This window comes from Nomascus leucogenys, unplaced genomic scaffold (genome assembly GCF_006542625.1).
Source record: "Nomascus leucogenys isolate Asia unplaced genomic scaffold, Asia_NLE_v1 Super-Scaffold_285, whole genome shotgun sequence".
Lineage (NCBI taxonomy): Eukaryota > Metazoa > Chordata > Mammalia > Primates > Hylobatidae > Nomascus > Nomascus leucogenys.
This window is the reverse complement of record NW_022095770.1, coordinates 3,269,848-3,292,144: the sequence shown is the minus strand read 5'-3', so window position 1 is coordinate 3,292,144 and position 22,297 is coordinate 3,269,848. Positions and strand designations below refer to the sequence as shown.

Genomic DNA, 22,297 nt, shown 5'->3' with positions numbered 1-22,297 from the left:
TCATACAGAAATTCTTAATTTCTTAATTCAAAAGTCCTGTTATTCATCCCCCAGCCCTGGAGGGTGAGAGGACAGTTGAGGAGGAACTGGTCAAGGCATGTTCCCTAAAACTAGAGCACATATCTTTCCAGTTAGCAAGTGGCTCTTTAATGCAAGGAACATCCTGCAATCCTATGAAAGAGAATGTAAAAGATTTGCAGGATACCCTTTATATATGTAAAGGAGGAGGAGGTCAAAACATATTTCCTGCCTTCTAGGTCCTTACAACAGAGCTAGATTGTCTTGTAGGGTCCGTGAAAGGTCTAAAACTCAGGACTTCCACTTATGGGAGAGAGAAAAGTTTCAAGGTAGGGAGAGAGTTTTTGTTTTGTGCCAGAAAAAGAAATTGTTATACTGCATATAAATCATATGTACATGAATCTGATGCTATACTGTCCTCAGGCAAGCTGGAAAATGCTCAGAGGGTATAGAATGTGGAATCTAGATTTTTTTTTCTGTTCAACTAGTTTTCTTTAATGGAATCTAGAGTCTTAAGTGAGAAGATATCAAAGCAGTTTGTCTTCAAAAAAGAGCTTTTGGGGGTCCCCTAGCTCTGGGTTGAGGGAAAGACCTAGAGATATGTAGTAGAAGCCCGAAACAAAAATAAGACAAATTTCAAATTTATTGAACAGAAAATGCAGATGGGCCTTTAAAAAAAAAGGGGGGGACCCAAGAATAAGACTAACCCAAAACTTTAAAAACTAAATTGTGATATTGTTTCACCTTTCTCTGTTCTGCCCTGAAATTTAGGGTTCTTGTAGGAGGAAGTAGTGTGGGTAGGCTTGGCATATGGATCTACTACTAATATGGATATTACAATCTCATCAAACTGCTGGGTTTATATCATCCTCCTCTGCCTAAAAGCTGGGTTTGAACATCTTTCACCAACCTCTTTTAAAGCAGTATTAGGACCGGACACAGTAGCTCACACCTGTAATCCCAGCACTTTGGGAGGCTAATGCGGGCAGATCGCTTGAATCCAGGAGTTCAAGACCAGCCTGGGCAACATGGCGAAACCCCATCTCTATAAAATATACAAAAAAATTAGCCAGACATGGTGGCATGTGCCTGTGGTCCCAGCTACTCGGGAGGCTGAGGTTGGAGGATCACTTGAGCCTGGGAGGCTGAGGCTGCAGTTAGCCAAGATAGCACCACTGCACTCCAGCTTGGATGATGGAGCGAGATCCTGTCTCAAAAAATAAAAATAATTTTTAAAAAAGTAGTTATATGAGTGCAGCACATCCCTGTAATCCCAGCACTTTGCGAGGCCGAGGCAGGAGGATCACCTGAGGTCAGGAGCTCAAGACCAGCCTAACCAACATGGTGAAGCCCTGTCTCTACTAAAAATTAAAAAAAAAAATTAAAAAATTAGCTGGACGTGGTGGCTCACATCTGTAGTCCCAGCTACTCAGGAGAAGGAGGAAGGAGAATCGCTTGAACCCCAGAGGGGGAGGTTGCAGTGAGCCGAGATCACGCCACTGTACTCCCTAGCCTGGCCAACAGAACGAGATTCCGTTTAAAAACAAAAACAAAAACAAACAAACAAACAAACAAAAAGTTTTATGAGTGGAAGAATTTCTCTAAGGATTTTGGTCCCTAGAGTCAGACTCTCCCCCAGCGTCTTAGTCGCCCCCTGCCCAGCCTGGTTCCCTCATCCACCAAGAATTCATGACCAACTGCCAGAAGCTTTGTGTTATGCTGCCAGCCTCCCTGATTCTGAGCACCTTCCAAAGCCTCACTCTATTGCTCATGGATATACTGGGTTGTTATCTGCTGACCTGGTTGTTTTCTCCTTGTGATGTAAACTTAATAGAGAGATGAGCTAACACCCTAACTATCTAGAAGAGTAACTCCTTTGATTGTTAAGGATGAACATAACTCATCTGTTTTCTTCCTTACCATTCTCGCCCACCTTCAGTTGCAGATATGGTGTTATGAAGAGGTTCTAATGAGTTTATTCCAATGATGATTCAAAAGTCCTGTTATTCATCCCCCAGCCCTGGAGGGTGAGAGGACAGTTGAGGAGGAACTGGTCATGGCATGTTCCCTAAAACTAGAGCACATATCTTTCCAGTTAGCAAGTGGCTCTTTAATGCAAGGAACATCCTGCAATCCTATGAAAGAGGATGCAAAAGATATGCAGGATAACCTTTATGTATGTAAAGGAGGAGGAGGTCAAAACATATTTCCTGCCTTCTAGGTTCTTACAACAGAACTAGATTGTCTTGTAGGGTCCATGAAAGGTCTAAAACTCAGGACTTCCACTTATGGGAGAGAGAAAAGTCAAGGTAGGGAGAGAGTTTTTGTTTTGTGTTCTAAGAAATTGGGAGCTATATCCTTCACCTTGTTTCACCTTTCCTGCAGAACCAGTGGGGGAGTCCTTTGAAAAATAAGTGGGTAGGGTTTCTTGTCCAATTTGCTTCCCCTTAGGTACACCACTAGGTAAACCATCATTCTCTCCTTAGGCACCCCATTATTCTGTTCCCCATTTCACAATGTCTGTCTGGACGTATAAAAGCCCTCTCAATGGGCTCCCTAAAGCGTCTGCCAATAGGGGCTCCCACCCTTTCCTCAACACTACCAATCCACCGCAGCCCAGAGCACAGCGTCTGGTTATCTAACCATCTGACTCCCCCGTATACTACATTCTTGAGCTGTTTTTCACCCCCCTATTTGCTAACCCTGGGCCGTACATAGGGTGGACCCCTATATTTTGTTAAACTGGAGTGATTCTACGCAAACGCACGCTCCTACCTATCGGCACTCCCAGCCTGCAGAAATTGTATGCCTTATCTTCAGCACTAAACTAAAATCTAACCAAGGAGGTCCGGATCCCATAGGGTTCGTCCTACTCTCCAGTTCGGTTTATTTTAAGCCCAACAGCCCTAGCTTCACGTCCCTCCTTCGCAGCCTTCTTTCCTTCCCTCCTGCCGGATGCGCCCGGCAGCCGTTGAGCCCAAGTCCCGCGGATCTGGAAGGAGACCCTCCCGGGACCGGGGAAAACTAAGCGAACTTGGGCGCAAAACCCGCCCGGCAACTCGTGACGTCATCTCGCCCCGCGCTCGGATAGGCTGTACCCACTCCACGCTGGTTGAGACGCTCTTAAAGTCCTTTGTAACCCAGATTGGAGCCTGAGGGGACCTCTCGTGGACGCCCGCAGAAATGCACTCGAGAGGAACATAAAAGCATCACATTTAAGCGCTCGAAAGAAAGCCCCACGAACCCATACAGGCTCCTCCCCGCTCCTTCCTCGAAGCTCCTCCTTCATCCTGCACCTCGGCTGTTGATTTATTTCCCCTTTGTTGACTCGGCCATCGGCCTGCCGGGCCTGGCGTTTCCCAGAAGACCCAGCGCCGGGAAGGGGTTTGCAGCTGCTCCGTCATCGTGCGGCCCGACGCTATCTCGCGTTCGTGTGCAGGCCCGGCTCGGCTCCTGGTCCCCGGTGCGAGGGTTCACGCGAGGCCCCGGCCTCGGTCCCCGGACTAGGCCGCGACCCCGGGTGCCATGAAGCAGGAGGGCTCGGCGCGGCGCCGCGGCGCGGACAAGGCGAAACCGCCGCCCGGCGGAGGAGAACAAGAACCCCCACCGCCCCCGGCCCCCCAGGATGTGGAGATGAAAGAGGAGGCAGCGACGGGTAGCGGGTCAACGGGGGAGGCAGACGGCAAGACGGCGACGGCAGCGGCTGAGCACTCCCAGCGAGAGCTGGACACCGTCACCTTGGAGGGTACGGCAGCCCAGGCCGGGAACGTGCGCGATCGCGGGTGACAGCGACCCCTGTGATTTGGCTTCTGGCTGGGAAGCCAGAGCAGCCTCCACCATCCTCAGTTCTTTGGGATCACCCCCAGATACCTGCCCCCACTGCCCTGACACTCTCGACTCCAGGCCCAATGACTGAACCTTCTCTCCAGGCTAGGAACCACTCCCCTCCCATCCCCTCCATCCCTATATCTGGGGTTGCATCTATATCTAGGCCCCAGTGGGCCTGGGGACTCCCTCTTCTAAGTCCTCCCCTTTCTAAGCCCTCCCCTCTGACCTATTCCGTTTATATCCCACCCGACTGATTTTAGCGCCTCCAATATATGACTGATTGATCCCGCTAGAAACCAGTGTTTGTGTCTGTGTGTAAACAGGGCCAGGATGACCTAGAATGTTGACTCCTGAGTTTTAAAACTCTACAGCAGATTTTTGTTGTCCTAGCTGCTTTTAGCACACTCCCCCGAATGAACCATTTCGACCTAGTATCTTGTTTCCTACTTCTCTAACTGAAGTGTCCCAACAGCCCCCTTGCTGTCTCCTCCCTTCAGGTCCCTACTGCCCCTCTGTTTCTAAAGGGTTTAAGTACACACACACTTAAAACTTTTCGGGTGTCATCTTTGTTTGGTTTTGTAATACTCACCTTTGGCCTAAACTCCTATACACCAGTGTCTCCTATTTATTTTCCCCGAGGTTCCTGTTTCGAGTATCTGTAGTCCTCTTGTTCCTCCAAGTTCATGTTTTACTTTTCCCACTTAGAGCATCCTGTTTCCATTTGAAGTGGGTAAAGTGAGAGGTTCCCACTGTGATCCTGGTGCCATTTTCCTGGTTCTGGATCAAGTGGGACCAGACTACTTACTAGGTTTTCTTTTCACTAAAATGCGTGAGAAACTAGCTCAAAAACATTGAGATAAGCAAAGTTATCCTCCTAGGTGGTGCTTTTGAGGATGTGGTGGTGTTGACTACATCAGCTCTTACTGTAAAGTTGAGCAACAGGATCGATATCTAATAGAGATCCTTTTACCTAAAGTAGTGACAGCCAATGTCAAAGGTGGCCACTCAGCATTGCCTACTGGGTGTGTTTATTACAGGCACTTCATTTTCTTGTTGTAAAGTAATTCATATTCATTGCAGAAATTTTGGAATGTATGAGAAGTTAAAAGCAGGGGATAAAAAATATGGTTCACATTTTTTCTTGTGAATTTTTGAGCTGCTGTCCTATAATTGAGAGCAAGTTATGTATACAGTTTGTATCAAGGCATAACTAAATATAAATTTTGAATTTTATGTGTTTTCATTAACATTTGTAAACATAATCAGCATTCAATTTATTCCAGAAACATTTATTGAATACCCAATATAGTGGTTAAGGGTACAAGTTCTGGAATTAGTTCCCTCATCTGTATAAATACGAGTAATAGTACAGTACTTTATTGGGTTGTTGTGAAGATTAAAATGCTTAAAACTGTGCCTAGCACATAAATATCAGCTGTTGTTATTATATCATTAGTGTGGCCCAGATACCCTGTGCTAATCGCTGAATATACAGAAGTGCCTAAGAAACTACTCATTGATTGCATTCCCTTATTGCTTTGCATTTAAACTGTTTCTAGTTTCTTGCTATCATAAATAGCTTTGAAGCAGTCATCTTTGTGCCCAACTTAAAAAATCTACTTTTATAATTATTTCTTCAGTACAGATTCCCACCAAAACCTATATGCCTGAGTTTAAAAGACTGAACATTTTAAAGGTTTTTGATAGTTATCATCCAGAAAAACTGTGCTGATTTACATTATACCAGGAGAAATGTAGTTTTCACTGTACTCTATAATTTTTTTTTTTTTTTGAGACAGAGTCTTGCTCTGTCGCCCAGGCTGGAGTGCAATGGCGCAATCTCGGCTCACTGCAACCTCCGCCTCCAAAGTTCAAGCGATTCTCCTGCCTCAGCTTCCCAAGTAGCTGGGATTATGGGCACCCACCACCACTCCCGGCTAATTTTTTTATTTTTAGTAGAGACTGGGTTTCACCATGTTGGCCAGGCTGGTCTCGAACTGCTACCCTTAATGATCCGCCCTCCTCAGCCTCCCAAAGTACTGGGATTACAGGCGTGAGCCACTGTGCCCCGCCTATAATTTTTTTAATGTTACTAATTTGGTAGTTTAAAAATGTTTCCATTTGCAATTACTCAAATACTAATGGAATATAATTTTTGTCTGTTAGCTATTTTTCCTCTTTGTATGTTAGTTCGTCTCCATTTTTGTTTTGAAATTGTGGCAATATAATCATTATACCATTATATCTCTTAACCATTTATACAAGCTCTTTATAGAATAAAAATATGAATCTTTGATCACATTTGTTGAAAATATTTTTCTTTTGTATACACAGTTATCTAAAAGGGTTTTTTTAATGAAGTCAAGCCCATTAATCTTTTGTGTGTATGTGATTTCTCCCATTGTTTACATTTAGAAAGTCTTCCATTAAGATCTGATAAATCTCCAGGTTTCTTTAGTTAATTGGTTTTTCTTTTCTTCCTCTGTCATCCTCTACCCCACCCTGCACCGCCACTGTATTTTTTTCTTGCCACTTGGTTATGTCTTAAAATCAATGTGTGGAATCTGTAAATATTGTGTACCCCATTAGGGCAGAAAAGGTGAGTGGTCGCATTTTGCCCCTCCGTGAGAGGCTCCTTAGAACTCCTTGCCTGGCCTGCACTGTGGCTCACACCTGTAATCCCAACACTTTGGGAGGCTGAGGTGGGCAGATCACGAGGTCAGGAGATCAAGACCATCTTGGCTAACACGGTGAAACCCCGTCTCTACTAAAAATACAAAAAATTTAGCCAGGCGTGGTGGCTGGCGCCTGTAGTCCCAGCTACTCGGGAGGCTGAGGCAGGAGAAAGGTGTGAACCCGGGAGGCAGAGCTTGCAGTGAGCCGAGATCGCACCACTGCACTCCAGCCTGGGCAACGGAGCGAGACTCTGTCTCAAAAAAAAAAAAAAAAAGAACTCCTTGCCTGGAGTGGTGGGGGACTAGGAGTGAAAGTGACATCATTTTCTTCTCTGCTTCTCTTCAGACATCAAGGAGCACGTGAAACAGCTAGAAAAAGCGGTTTCAGGCAAGGAGCCGAGATTCGTGCTGCGGGCCCTGCGGATGCTGCCTTCCACATCACGCCACCTCAACCACTATGTTCTGTATAAGGCTGTGCAGGGCTTCTTCACTTCAAATAATGCCACTCGAGACTTCTTGCTCCCCTTCCTGGAAGAGGTGAGTGAGTCAGGCCAACTTAAAGGGTGCAGGCCTGGCCTCAGATCCCCAGGAACAACGTTGTTTTCCATCCTAAAGTCCCATCTTATTACCTGTGGTAGCATGAGGAGAGAAGCCAAAGCAGTCCATTTGAATACTCATCTGCACAGTGACAAGGGAACCGTCCACTGCCCTGTAGTGTCATTCTTCCAAGTCAGGGGATCAGGACCCTCCCAGCCAAACTCATTTCCCACTACCCTGCAGCCTGTACTCCCTACTCCAGTTGAGGTTGCGTTGGGTGACCTCTCTGTTGTTCTAGGAGAGAGAAGGTGCTGCTGCCTCTTTCCTCTGAAGCTTCACCATGGAGGAGGTAGAGAACAGTGGTTAGGAGGAGCACAGGTGTCAGGGCCGGGCACAGTGGCTAACACTGTCACCCCAGCACTTTGGGAGGCTGAGGCGAGCAGATCGTTTGAGTCCAGCCTGGACTCAAATGATCTGCCCGCCCAGGAGTTTGAGACCAGCCTAGGTGACATGGCGAGACCCTGTCTTTGCAAAAGGTACAAAAATTAGCCAGGCATGGTGGCACCTGCCCGTAGTCCCAGCTACTCGGGAGGCTGAGGCAGGAGGATCACTTGAATGCAGGAAGTGGAGATTGCAGTGAACCAAGATTGCACCACTGCACTCTAGATGACAGAGTGACCCCCCACCTCAAAACAAAACAAAAAAACCCACAAATTTTAGAGGTAGAGTTGAATTTTAATTCAAACCCTGACAGTTAGTACCTGTGGGACTTGGGCAAGTGACATCATCTTGCTGTGCCTCGTTTTTTTCATTTGTTAAATGTGATGAACGGATTGGGCAGCGGGGAGTGTAAAGCTCCTAGAGCAGTGCCTGACACGTAGTGAATGTAGACGAAGTCAGTTTGGTGGTGGTGGCGCCTCCGTGCCAGGAGAGACCTCTCCTTATCCTCTGTAGCTGTAAACTCTTCCCTCATTATTCATGGCATGGTCCAGGTCTCAGCCTTCTCCAATTCCACTGACCTTCCAGCACCTGCATTTCCTTAAAATCCTGTGTACTCAGTCAGCTCCGTGGATGGGGAAACTCAGAACATCCCTGGAGGTAGGGTAGTGAAGAGTTTCTTGTCTGGGAAAGGGGAAAAACGTACTGTTCCCCCAACTCCACCTTGAATATTTTCTGACCTTCACATCTCTAAACTCATGAAACGTGATTATTTTGGGGGGTGACTAACACATTATTTTTTCCAGTGTCAGTGACAAAATATGAAAATAAGTTTTGTTTATATGTTGACTTTCCCTAAATTTTCTTTGTTCCCACAAGAAACAATTTTTTGGTCTCATTATTCTGATTTCATCTCTGGAATTATTTCGTTCAGCCCTGTCCAGTAGTATTTGCAGTGGTTCCAGGTGTGGTGGTTTAATGTCTCCACTTAGGCTGTAGCCTCTTTGAAGGTTCCTTACGTCGTCCTTTATGTCTCCATTATGTTCTATAAAGAAATTTATTATTCTCCTGTAACACTTTATTATGTTTGTTAATATTATATTGCCAGTCTCCTTGACTTGTTTTGTTTTATTGAGATGGGGTCTTTCTCTGTCACCCAGGCTGAAGCACAGTGGCACACTCATGGCCCAGTGCAGCCTCAAACTCCTGGATCAAGCAATCCTCCTGCCTCAGCCTCCCGAGTAGCTGGGAATACAGGTGCATGCCACCATTCCTGGCTAGTTCTTTTTTATTTTTTGAGAGATGGGGTCTCACTGTGTTGCCCAGACTGGTCTCAAACTCCTGGCCTCAAGCATTCTCCTGCCTCAGCCTTCCAGGTAGCTGGCACTACCGGCGTGAGCCACCACACCCAGCTCCTCCTTGATTTCTTTGGGAAAGACTGTCATCTTTATTTTTTTATCCCTAGCACCTAACAAAATCTTGGCACTTGGTAGACACTCAGTAAATATGTTGAAATACATAGTGGATGCTCAATAAATTCTTGGTTACTTGATCTGACTGAGCTTTTCCATGGTAACTTCTGTCCTCTCCTAGCCCATGGACACAGAGGCTGATTTACAGTTCCGTCCCCGCACGGGAAAAGCTGCGTCGACACCCCTCCTGCCTGAAGTGGAAGCCTATCTCCAACTCCTCGTGGTCATCTTCATGATGAACAGCAAGCGCTACAAAGAGGTATCCAGGATGCAGTGAGAGCGATTCATAAGCCCCAAGTGATTGAAGGGGTTTGGCGGGGAGTTCGTCCCTAGTGAAGAAATGGAAATAATCACTGATTCTTAAGAACTGTCCCCCACACTCTTTCCCCATAGAGGTATGCGTTTGATCCCACATCCCGGGAGAACCCACTCCTGCTCTGAGCACTGTGGGACAGGGCTTGCAGTGGTCATGCTGTACCGGTCTGTGGGGGATTCCAGCGTAGTGCATTCTTGGGGAAAAGTAGGGGCATTTGGAGACAGAAAGACCTGGGTTCCAATCCCAGCCATACCCTAGGCAAATTAATTTCTCCCAGCTATATGTAAGATGGGGATAATAGTGCCTACCTTACAAGATGGTTAGCATTACATAAAATAATTTGTTTAGAAATACTTAGCACAATGATCTGCATATAGTAAGCTTTCATGATATTTTCATAAATGGTAGCTGTTATTATGGACTAATAGCTCCATTTTGCAAACTGCACTTCCACCACTCTCCCAGCTAGGGCCAGCTTCTTTGTTCATCATAGCCACTGTCACAGGGGCACACTCAGGAAGCAAGTCCCACTCCTTAATTCCCTGGTTTGTTTCCTTTCCTTACCACACTGTGTTTGGTTGTTGTTTGGTTGGGGGTTTTTTTGAGACAGGATCTCGCTTTGTTGCCCATGCCGGAGGGCAGTGGTGTGATCACAGTTCACTGCAGCCTTGACCTCCCCGGCTTAAGTGATCCTCCCACCTCAGCCTCTTGGGTAGCTGGGACTACAGGCATGTGCCACCACGCCCAGCTAATTTTTGTATTTTTTTGTAGAGACAGGATTTCACCTTCTTGCCAGGCTGGTCTCCAACCCTGGGCTCAAGTGATTTCCTGGCCTTGGCCTCCCAAAGTGTTAGGGTTGCAGGCATGAGCCACTGCACCCAGCCCACTGTTTTGTTTTTATTGGAGATGGGGTCTTGCTATGTTAAGCAAGCTGGTCTTGAACTCCTGGGCTCAGGTAATCCTCCCGCCTCAGCCTCTCATGTAGCTGGGATTACAGGCACGTGCCACTGTACTTGGCTGTTTGTTTTTGAGATATAATTCACCCCTTTAAAGTGTACTACAGGCCAGGTATGGTGGCTCACGCCTGTAATCCCAGCACTTTGGGAGGCCAAGGCGGGCGATTCACGAGGTCAGACAATCAAGACCATCCTGGCCAACATGGTGAAACCCTGTCTTTACTAAAAATACAAAAAATTAGCCGGGCGTGGTGGCATGTGCCTATAGCCCCAGCTACTCAGAAGGCTGAGGCAGGGGAATTGCTTGAACCAGGGAGGCGGAGGTTGTGGTGAGCCAAGATTGCGCCACTGCACTCCAGCCTGGTGACAGAGCGACACTCTGTCAAACAAATAAATAAAGTATACTACAATTTAGTGGGTTTTAGTATATTCCCAAAGTTGTATATCCACCCCTAATTCCAGAACATTTTCATCACCCCAAAAAGAAACAACATATGTATTAGTAGTCACTTTTCATTTTCCCCTTACCCAGCCCCTGGCAGCTACTAATCTGCCCTGTCTCTATTGAGGATTTACTTACTCTGGACATTTCATGTAAATGGAATTACACACCGTGTGCCCTTTGTTTCTGGCTTTCTTCACTTAGCATCATGTTTTCAAGGTTGACCCATGTTGTAGTGTGTGTCAGTACTTCCTTCCTTTTTAAGGCTGTGTAGTATTCCCTCATGTGGATGTGCCACATTTTGTTTATCTGTTCATCAGCTGACGGGCACCTGGGTTGTTGCTACTCTTTGGTTATGAATAATGCTTCTGTGAACATTCGTGTACATGCTTTTATGTGAACCTAAGTTTCCAGTTCTCTTGGCTAGGATAGGAATTGCTGGCTCAAATGACAACTCCATGTTTATCCTTTTGAGGAACTGCCACTTGATTCTCTTTTGGCTTCCTCCCCAGGCACAGAAGATCTCTGATGACCTGATGCAGAAGATCAGTACTCAGAACCGCCGGGCCCTAGACCTTGTAGCCGCAAAGTGTTACTATTATCACGCCCGGGTCTATGAGTTCCTGGACAAGCTGGATGTGGTGCGCAGGTACAGGCAGCCAAGGATCTCACTTGGGGCCCGCGGGGTCAGAGACTTGGTCAGTCACAAGCACACAGCTGTGGACCTACAGAGGGCGATGAGCCTGTAGATGTAAGCAGGGAAGAGGGGCAGTGGTTCCCATGCCCTGCGCCACGTGAGAGGTGTGGGAGAGAGACTGATGCTAGATGAAGAAGTGGGTCACTGCTGGGCTGTAAAGAACTGTCCCCAGGTTCTTCCCTTCACCCCACATCAAGGTAGGACTGAGGGTGGGTTAGGGGTGGAGGGACAGGCTAGAAAACATTTTACTTCTTTGCTCAAAACCTGCAGTGGCTTCCCATCTCAAGGAAAGGCAAAGTCCTTACAATACCTCATAAGGCCTGACATGATCTGCTCCATTTTGACCTCCCAGACTTCACCTCCTCCTGCTCCTCAGCCCCACTGGCCTGCTTTTCCTCTGGCGTACCCGGCACACTCTTCTTCAGAGCCTTTGCACTGGCTGCCCCTCTGGCCAGGACACTCTTCTGTCCGCCTCCTTCAAGCCTTCCCTTAACTGATCCCTTCTCAGTGAGTCCTGCCTTGGCCAAGCTATTGAAAAGTTCAACTCATCTTTCTCACCTCTTGCATTCCCCATTGCAGTTCCCCTGGCCTCATAGGCCTCCCGTCTTCTGCCACACTGCAGGCTGTGCTTCTTCCTCATGACCATTGCCTCCCCGACTGCACTGCATTCCCTAAGGGCAGGGTTTTGTCCTTTTTTCGCACCCAGAATAGTGCTATACACCTTAGGCACTCGATAGTTAACAGTATTCAGCAAATAACCAGAAAAGCAATTTGTATAACTTTTTTAAGGAATTGAGAGAGTGAAGAGTCAAAGGCAGTTCAGAGAGTTGTGATTTGAAGCCTTTGACATCTTTCTTCTTTCCTTCCTGAAGCTTCTTGCATGCTCGGCTCCGGACAGCTACGCTTCGGCATGATGCAGATGGGCAGGCCACCCTGTTGAACCTCCTGCTGCGGAATTACCTACACTACAGCTTGTATGACCAGGCTGAGAAGCTGGTGTCCAAGTCTGTGTTCCCAGAGCAGGCCAACAACAATGAGTGGGCCAGGTACCTCTACTACACAGGTGAGCAGAGGGGCCCAACCCACAAATCAGAAGGTGTCTCAGGCCTGCCTGGTGCAAATTTTCCAAGGGGTGGTGCATAAGAGGCCCATTTGGCACCCTGGCTTGTCAGCGGGGGGTTGGATGACCCCACTCTGTTGACCAACTCTCCTCTCCTCCACTCCCAGGGCGAATCAAAGCCATCCAGCTGGAGTACTCAGAGGCCCGGAGAACAATGACCAATGCCCTTCGCAAGGCCCCTCAGCACACAGCTGTTGGCTTCAAACAGACGGTGCGCCACAACCACCATCATCCCTTTGCCTCTTTTTTTTTTTTTTTTTTTTTTTTAATTAAGATGGTGTCTCGCTATGTTACCCGGACTGGTCTTGAACTCCTGGGTTCAAGAAGTCCTCCCACCTCAGCTTCCCAAAGTGCTGGGATCACAGGTGTGAGCCACCATGCCTGGCCCCTTTGCCTGTTACTCATTCCCTACCACTTCAGTTCTCTTCCCTATGCTAGGGGCTAGGAAAGGCATCCTTAACCTTCCTATCCAGAAGGGCTTCAAACTTTTGTGTGTGTGTGTGGAGACGGGCATCTCACTGTTGCTCAGGTGAGAACTCCTGGGCTCAAGCAGTCCTTCGGCCTCTGCCTCCCTAAGGGCTGAGATTGCAGGTGCGAGCCGCCATGTCTGCAAAAGGTTGCTTCACATCTATTTGTGGGTGTCACAAAGCAGACACTACCTGCACCTCTGGCAGTGGATATTCAGAGTGTTCTCCTTGGCAGATAGGTTTAGAATATTCCTGATTCCCCAGCGCTCCTGACAGTCATTCCAGGCTTGGACCTAGATTGTGTTGATATAAACCCCAGGCTTTTATCTGGTCCTTCATGTTCACATTTGGAAACTGTATCGTCTGTGGCCAAGGAACCCAGAAAATCTCTGCAAGGCTGAGCGGCTCAAGTAAACAGAAAACTTGGCCACTTAAGAGCTGTCAGTCAGCAAGTATTTAAGCATCAACCTTGGTATTAGGCACTGTAAGGGATAGGAAGGGAGGAAAATAAGTGGTCTTTCTTTCTTTTCTTTCTTTCGTTTTTTGTTTTTTGAGACAGTCTCCCTCTGTCACCCAGGCTGGAGTGCAATGGCGTGATCTTGTCTCACTGCAACCTCCACCTCCCGAGTTCAAGTGATTCTCCTGCCTCAGCTTCCTGAGTAGCTGGGCAGGCGCCCACCACCACACCCAACTAATTTTTTTTTGTTTTTTGGTTTTTTTTTTTTTGGTTCTTTTTTTTGAAACGGAGTCTTGCTCTGTCTCCCAGGCTGGAGACAGAGGTGCCATCTTGGCTTACTGCAATCCCTGTCTTTGGGGTTCAAGGGCTTCTCCTGCCTCAGCCTCCCGAGTAACTGGGATTACAGGCGCCTGCCACCACACCCAGCTAATTTTTTGTATTTTTAGTAGAGACGGGGTTTCGCCATGTTGGCCAGGCTGGTCTCGAACTCCTGACCTCAAGTGATCCACCCACCTCAGCGTCCCAAAGTCCTGGGATTACAGGCGTGAGCCACCGCTCCAGGCTGGGTATTTCTTTTTTTTTTTTTTTTTTTTTTTTTTTTGAGACGGAGTCTCGCTCTGTCGCCCAGGCTGGAGTGCAGTGGCGCAATCTCGGCTCACTGCAAGCTCCGCCTCCCGGGTTCATGCCATTCTCCTGCCTCAGCCTCTCCGCGTAGCTGGGACTACAGGCGCCCGCCACCACGCCCGGCTAATTTTTTGTATTTTTAGTAGAGACGGGGTTTCACCGTGGTCTCGATCTCCTGACCTCATGATCCGCCCGCCTCGGCCTCCCAAAGTGCTGGGATTACAAGCGTGAGCCACCGCGCCTGGCCCAGGCCAGGTATTTCTTATTAGAGTATTTCAAAGAGATAAAGAATGTTGTCTCAAAAAGCTTGAGGGTGTATGTGAAGTCACAGAGCCCAGTAGCCAGGATGTAGACCCAGTCTTCCCAAATTCAAACCTCTGCTCCTACCTTCACACAACATCCACCTCCGTGGTGCCTTGACAGGGAACGGGAGACATGTATGTTGATTAGGTCAATGTAGTAGTAGATTCATTTTATTTCTGTTCAGAAGTTCAGAGTAAGTCAGATTTGTTTTTGATCAAATAATGAAAGAGAAAGGATCTTAAAGAAAAAGTTGGCTAGGTACAGGGCTCACACCTATAATCCCAGCACTTTGGGAGGCTGTGGCAAGAGGATTGCTTGAGACCAACCTGAGCAGCATATGGAGACCCCGCCTCTGCAAAAATAAAAAACCTAGCTGGGCGTGATGGCACGCACCTGTAGTCCCAGCTACTTGGGAGGGTGAGGTGCAAGGATCACTTGGGCCCAGGAAGTCGCGGCTGCAGTGAGCCATGATCGTGCCACTGCACTGCAGCCTGGGTGACAGAGCAAGACTCTGTCTCAGAAAAAAAGAAACATTAAAATTGAACTGGTCTTTGAAAGATGGGTAGGATTTTCACACAAAGTAAAGGCTTTTCAGACACGCAGGGTGTGTGAGCTAAATGTTGGATTGCTTACAATATGAGAGACACTAAAGTTTCTTTTGAAAATCACTAAAAATACAAGTAATTAACATATATAAAATGTGTCATGTACCATGAGAGAGGCTTTCAGGCATTTAAATCTCAGTGGCAGGAAGGCGTAGAGAGCTGGAAGGAGGTCTTGGGCTGTTGGTGAGGGAGCGCAGGGAGAGAGAGGGCGGGAGTGAAGGCATGTTTGGGAGAAGGCCTGCAACCAGCCCTCTGCCCTCTGCCCTCACACACCCTTGCCGTACCCCTGTCACCACCCAGCTTACAGAATCACCTGGGGGTCTGATGAAGCTGTAGATTCCGATTCGGAGAGTCTACGTTCCTAACAGGCCCTGGGTGATGCCAGTGCTGCTGGTGCACAGAGCGCTCTGAGGAGGGCGGTGCTGGCTCATCCTGTTCAAAGCTGGAGGCCGGCTAGCATTCGTTCCTGCAGCTGCCTTGTCTCTTGTAAACTTGAATGTCTCTCTCCACCCATTTTCACCCTCCCTGTCTTTACTTAACACCAGCTTCACTACCTGTGTTTTCCATCGCACTCCTTCCTCTCTCTTCTAGCCTTGGCCCATCACCTGTTTGCTTCAGTCTCCGGGAAGAAAACCCCCAGCGCTGCTGCTTCCTCTCTCAGGCGGCCATTCCTGTCTCCCCTGGCTCCCTCCCCAACAGTGCACTGGCCAGTCCCTTCCCTCCAGTGTTCTCTCTGCTCCTTCTCACCACCTGGGCCTCAGCAGAGCACTCTGAGAGCTTCTCTGTCAATAGTAAAACCCTCATTCTCTCCTTGAGTGACCTTGTTTGCTTTCCCAGCTTCAGTGTTCGCCTGCATGATGCTCTTCAGCCCGTACATTACTAACTCCGTTACTCTGCTGGCACTGCCACCGCAAGGTCCCACAGACTTGGCGGCTTAAACAACCGAAATTGATTTCATTTTGGAGGCTCGAAGTCCAAGAGCAAAGTGTGACACGATTGGTTTCTTCTGAGGGCCTCTCTCGTCTGCTTGTCGATGGCCATCTCCTGGTGTTTTCACATGGTCTTCCCTCTGTGCGTGTCTGTGTCCTGCTCTTGTCTTAGAAGGGCAATAGTCATGTAGGATTAGGGTCCACCCGTATGACCTCATTTTACCATAATTACCGCTTTAAAGGCCCTGTGTCCAAATACAGTCCCATTCTGAGGTACTGGGGTTTGGGTCTCTAACATGAACTTGAGGGGGACACAGTTTAGCCCATAACACTAATTCTGACCCCTCTCACGAACATCAGGCCTGCAGATCCAGCTCCCCCTCCACCCCCCATGTCTCTCTCTACAGCGTGTCCCAAAGAGACCCCTCCTGGCCCCCTTACCATTCCTTCCTCCTGACTTCCCGATCCAGATCAGGGCCTTGGGATCATCTCTGACTCTCCCCCACCCTCCTTCCCATCACTGGGTTGTCTGTTGAATTGTCTGCACATCTTCTGTGTCTGCCTGTTCCTTCATATTGCCAGTGCCATGGTTTGAGCCACTAACATTCCCAGACACTTCTGCCTGGTCATCTTCCTCTCCAGCAGCCCAGCTTACATTCACTTGCTTTACTAAACAGAGGTCCAGCTCTGTCCTTGCCTTGCCTGGGAAGCTTCCATTGCTCCCCGCTGCTGTAGGGTATCATAACGGTCTTGTGAGGTAGACAGGCTAGGTATTGTTACTGTCATTTGGTAGTTTTAGAGATGAGGAACTAAGGACCCAGTTGCTCCGTGTTTCCTAGCTAGTGAATAGAGACTAGACACCAAGTGTTCTACATGCAGACTTCATACTGCTCAGCCTGGCATGCAAAATGGCAATGGCATAGTCCCCAGACCGTGGTCCCAGCTGTCTCTTTCCTAACAGCTCCCCAGGCACCCACACTTTTCTGCCTCTTTTTCAATCTGTACCCTTGACCCTCCTCCTTTTTCTGCTTTGTCAGACTCCTTAAGGCACTTCATAAATTACCATTTCCAGGGATTTCCCCTCACACATGGGTTACTCCAGTGGACAGGGCAGCCTCGTGGGTGCCTGTGGAGGGTGAAGGGTCTGCCTGGCCGTGGGTATGATCACACACTCCCGTTGTAACCCCTGCCTCCCGTGACACTTGCTGCCCCGCGATTTAGCTGCTTTGTGTTCCGTGCCTTCTGTTTGCTGGTGAACTCCTGAGTTGGGGGCCGTCGTTCCCTCCACTGTAGTTCTTCTTGTGCGATGCTGAATCCACGGTCAGCACCACTCAGAAATACCTCACGGTCCTGTGGAGGAAGACAGGCCCGGGTTTCCAGTTACCCTTCTGTGTCTGGATACTGTGCTCATTCACTGAAGCCAGGCCCCTTCCTGCACTTATGCCTCTACCCAGATAACAAGTTCTACCCACTGATGACCTCCTCTCCGCTAGTAACAGTCCGCCTCCCTAATGAGCATCTCTGGCTGACACACGTTCTGTTCTCCAGGCCTGTGAGCCCTGGTCCCTCGCTGTTGCTGAGCCACAGCACCCGCCCTTCTGGCCTCACTTTAGAGCACTGTCATTTCAGAGCAGACTATGCACAGGGTGGCCAGGTGAAATGCAGCTGACGGCTCTGCGACCAAATGTGACCAAAGGGCCACATTCCCATCACCCGGCTCCAAAGGCAGAGCTTGGATTCTATGCCCAGCACAGGTTTTCAGGGCTTCCTCCTCTCTCTGGGCCTAGACAGTGATCCCTTTCCCTGTTTCCCACTACATCTGGCAGAATTTAGGCCACATTTCATTGTCTTCTTCTGCCCGTGGGGCTCCCTGCCCACTGTGTTCCCCTGTCACTCTGTCCAGGTGCACAAGCTTCTCATCGTGGTGGAGCTGTTGCTGGGGGAGATCCCTGACCGGCTGCAGTTCCGCCAGCCCTCCCTCAAGCGCTCACTCATGCCCTATTTCCTTCTGACTCAAGGTAAGGCTGGCTTCCCCACCCCAGAGCCCGCTAGGCCCCCTTCACTGGGGCCTCTTACATGCCTGTGCCCATTTGCATCATCCAGTCTACTCCTGTTCTCCCTGCAGCTGTCAGGACAGGAAACCTAGCCAAGTTCAACCAGGTCCTGGATCAGTTTGGGGAGAAGTTTCAAGCAGATGGGACCTACACCCTAATTATCCGGCTGCGGCACAACGTGATTAAGACAGGTGTGGATCAGGATCTGAGGGGCTGTTGGAGGAGCAAAAGCCAGGCCGGGGCAAACCTAGTGGGTATCCTTGGGCAAGTGAAGGGTCTGTGCCCACTCTGCCCACCCCATCACGCCTTCCTCTCCCAGGTGTACGCATGATCAGCCTCTCCTATTCCCGAATCTCCTTGGCTGACATCGCCCAGAAGCTGCAGTTGGATAGCCCCGAAGATGCAGAGTTCATTGTTGCCAAGGTGGGGCTGGTTCAGGAACCACAGTGACCAGGTTGTCACTTTCCTGCCAATCTCAGGAGGCAGGAGTGGGAGGTGTTTGGCCAAGGAGGGGAATAGGTAAAGCAAAATGGCATAGTCATTTCAGGGAGTGCCCGTCATTTGCAGTGAAGCCAAGAAGTTGCCAGAGAGCATGGATGTGCGTGTGAGTGTGTGAGTGTAGGTGTGTGCACATGTTGAGTTTATGGTAGTGCCTGTGAGTGTGAGAATATAAGGAGGGCAGAGGAATGGGATGGAACAAGATGTTCTCTGACTTAGAAGATGGGCGTGCTGGGCCAGGCGCAGTGGCTCATGCCTGTAATCCCAGCACTTTGGGAGGCTGATATGGGCAGATCACCTGAGGTTGGGAGTTTGAGACAAGCCTGGCCAACTTGGCGAAACCCCATCTCTACTGAAAATACAAAAATTAGCCAGGCCTGGTAGCAGGTGCCTGTAATCCCGGCTACTCGGGAGGCTGAGGCAGGAGAATCGCTTGAACCCGGGAGGTAAAGGTTGCAGTGAGCCGAGATCGCACCACTGCACTCTCCTGCCTGGGTGACAGAGCGAGACTCCATCTCAAAAAAAAAAAAAAGAAGCTGGGCGTGCTGGTGAACTTTCCTCTTTGGGGGCCTGCAGGCCATCCGGGATGGTGTCATTGAGGCCAGCATCAACCACGAGAAGGGCTATGTCCAATCCAAGGAGATGATTGACATCTATTCCACCCGAGAGCCCCAGCTAGCCTTCCACCAGCGCATCTCCTTCTGCCTAGATATCCACAACATGTCTGTCAAGGTGAGAAGCCCGTGGCTGCAGAGTCACACCTGGCAACAGCACGCCCCTCCCTCCACACTCATGGATTCCTCAGAGAAGACTGGCTTAATTTGTTGCCCACGTCCCAGCCAATCTCTGTAAAATCACTGAGCTGCAGCGCATGGGGCCCAGAATGGGGAGGGGACTTGGCCATAGTTCCATAGCCAGTTGCCCTCTCCTATTGCATTTAAGGGATGATGTGGTCACCAGGGAGGACCAGGCAGGGATTCAGAGGGTAGGTTTCTACATTTGGTTCCAAATTTGAGGCATTTAACTTCTCAGAGCTCTGTTTCTCCATCTCTGAAGCTGATAGGGAGGTGTTACCTGTCTTGCTTGCTTCACAGGGTTGGTAAGATTGAAAGAAGTCCCTGTATTGAGGCACTTAGTGAAGTCTAAATTGTAAAAAAGATGGCGCTGGTATCTAGCTCCACAAAAGGGTGAGCCCTCATCCTCAGTTAAGCACTGAGTTTGGTGCTGTTACTATTTGCTTGCCATGTTTTTTTCTGGTCTCCTCCCAGGAAACTAGGATATTGCTGCCTTGCTTAAAATCCGGCTAAGCCCTACTCCACGTGACATGCAAGGCCCTTTGTGACCTGGTCCCTTAGGTCAAGCCTCCCCTCCCGCTCCTGCCCCACCACCCAGCAGCCAGCCCCACTGAGTGCAGGCCAGGCCCCTCCCACATGGAATCATCCACCGGGAAGGCCTCTCCCTGTTGCCACATCCACTGTGTTCCTCCTTTTCCTCCTCCCTGCCCAGTCAAGAGAGTTGGTCGTTTATTCCTCTTTTTTCAGCATTTCCCACAGGGCACTGTAATAATTCCTTTGATGCCTAGCCCCCCACTAGACTAACTGGAGAGGGGTCCGCCGTTTCCTGCCTGGCGTCTAGCTCACAGAGGGGACACAGGGAGTGCAGGTTGCGTGAGTGCCTCACCTGCTTCCTTCCCTCCCTCATCTCCTCTCTTTGCTGTGCCCCAGGCCATGAGGTTTCCTCCCAAATCATACAACAAGGACTTGGAGTCTGCAGAGGTAAGCTCTCTGCTTTCTGGGTGAGACCAAAAGGTCAAACTTCCACACAGAAGGGGAGGTGGGGAAGTATCTGGAAGGGCTGAGAGCTGCTCTGAAGCTTTGGCCTCACTTGCCTCTCTCCCCAGGAACGGCGTGAGCGAGAACAGCAGGACTTGGAGTTTGCCAAGGAGATGGCGGAAGATGATGATGACAGCTTCCCTTGAGCTGGGGGGCTGGGGAGGGGTAGGGGGAATGGGGACAGGCTCTTTCCCCCTTGGGGGTCCCCTGCCCAGGGCACTGTCCCCGTTTTCCCACACACAGCTCATACGCTGCATTTGTGCAGGGGGTGGGGGTGCTGGGAGCCAGCCACCCTGACCTACCCCAGGGCTCCTCCCCAGCCGGTGACTTACTGTACAGCAGGCAGGAGGGTGGGCAGGCGACCTCCCCGGGCAGGGTCCTGGCCAGCGGTGTGGGAGCAGGAGGGGAAAGATAGTTCTGTATACTCCTTTAGGGAGTGGGGGACTAGAACTGGGATGTCTTGGCTTGTATGTTTTTTGAAGCTTCTATTATGATTTTTAAACAATAAAACGTTCTCCAAAGCGCTTGTGCATCAGTTACTATACTTCACTGCAGTATTGGCAGGCTCAGATTTTGGGGTTTTTGGCCTTAGAGTACTAGCCCCAGGTGTGTAATCTGAGGGCGATGGGTCTGCAGATGGGGAGGTGCCCAGGGGAGGATGAAGGGACCCTGAGCTGGGGTTGGGGGCCTAGGTTTACTCTGTTTCGTACCTGTGTGGCTTTGGTAAGGTCTTGTTAGGAAAGGTGTACCATGTGTCCATCACCAGCTGCAGACCTTCATCTCCCACTACACCTCATGGTGCTTCATGGATATTGCAGTTTTTACAAATTGAAGGTTTGGCCAGGCATGGTGCCTCATGCCTGTAATCTCAACACTTTGGGAGGCTGAGGTGGGTGGATCACTAGAGGTCAGGAGTTTGAGACCAGCCTGGCCAACATGGCAAAACCCTGTCTCTACTAAAAATAAAAAAATCAGCTGGGTGTGGTGGCGGGCGCCTGTAATCCCAGCTACTTGGGAGGCTGAAGCAGGAGAATTGCTTGAACCCGGGAGGCAGAGCTTGCAGTGAGCCAAGATCTCACCACTGCACTCCAGCCTGGGCAACAGAGTGAGACTGTGTCTCAAAAGAAAAGGACAAATTGAAGTTTCTGGCAACACTGCATCAAGCAAATCTGTTGGTGCCACTTTCCAAACAGCATGTGCTCACTTAGCGTCTCTGGGTCACATTTTGGTAAATCCTCTCGATATCTCAAACTTTTTCATTATTGTATCTGTTACGGTGATGTGTGATCAGTGATCTTTGATGTTACTATTGTCATTGTTGGGGCACCACAAATTGCACCCATATAGGATGATGAACTTAGCTGGACACAGTGGCTCGCGCTTGTAATCCCAGCACTTTGGGAGGCCGAGGCAGGTGGATCACCTGAGGTCAGGAGTTTAAGACCAGCTTGGACAACATGGGGAAACCCCGTCTCTACTAAAAATACAAAAAAACAGCTGGGTGTGGTGGCGAGCGCCTGTAATCCCAGCTACTTGGGAGGCTGAGGGCAGGAGAATTGCTTGAACCCAGGGGGCAGAGGTTCCAGTGAGCCAAGATCGTGCCATTGCACTCCAGCCTGGGTGACAGAGTGAGACATTGTCAAAAAAAAAAAAAGATGGTGAACTTAATAAATGTTGAGTGTGTTCTCACTGCTCACACACCATCCATTCCCTGTCTCCCTCTTCTTGAGTCTCTCCATGCCCTGAGCCACAAAATAATACTGAAATTAGGCCTGTTAGTAACCCTACAATGGCCTCTTTAGTGTTCCAGTGAGAGAAAGAGTCATTGGCCAGGCCTGGTGACTCAACGCCTGTTATCCCAGCACTTTGGGAGGCCAAGGCTGGTGGACCCCTTGAGCTCAGGAGTTGGAGATCAGCCTGGGCAACACAATGAAACCCTATCGCTACAAAAAATATAAAAATTAGCTGGACATGTGGCCCGTGCCTGTAGTCTCAGCTACTAGGAAGCCTGAGGTGGAAGGAGCCCTTG

At 49.2% G+C, this 22,297-nt stretch overlaps 1 protein-coding gene across 1 annotated transcript; it reads left to right on the top strand.

Annotated features, from left to right (window-relative positions):
* Nucleotides 1-3,212: 3,212 nt before the first annotated feature.
* Nucleotides 3,213-20,790, top strand: PSMD3 (proteasome 26S subunit, non-ATPase 3). The gene is made up of 12 exons (XM_030808312.1): nucleotides 3,213-3,763; nucleotides 6,868-7,058; nucleotides 9,090-9,227; nucleotides 11,195-11,331; nucleotides 12,252-12,442; nucleotides 12,607-12,710; nucleotides 17,788-17,902; nucleotides 18,010-18,129; nucleotides 18,258-18,361; nucleotides 19,013-19,168; nucleotides 20,161-20,211; nucleotides 20,337-20,790. Exons 1-12 carry the CDS (start codon nucleotides 3,544-3,546, stop codon nucleotides 20,412-20,414), a joined length of 1,605 nt encoding a protein of 534 aa, XP_030664172.1. The 5' UTR covers nucleotides 3,213-3,543; the 3' UTR covers nucleotides 20,415-20,790.
* The last annotated feature ends 1,507 nt before the right edge of the window (nucleotides 20,791-22,297 follow it).

Coding starts and splice junctions, on each gene's coding strand:
- PSMD3 (XM_030808312.1), top strand. CDS start 3,544: ATGAAGCAGGAGGGCTCGGCGCGGCGCCGCGGCGCGGACAAGGCGAAA. Junction 9,228..11,194: donor ACAGCAAGCGCTACAAAGAG/GTATCCAGGATG, acceptor CTTCCTCCCCAG/GCACAGAAGATCTCTGATGA. Junction 12,711..17,787: donor CTGTTGGCTTCAAACAGACG/GTGCGCCACAAC, acceptor CACTCTGTCCAG/GTGCACAAGCTTCTCATCGT.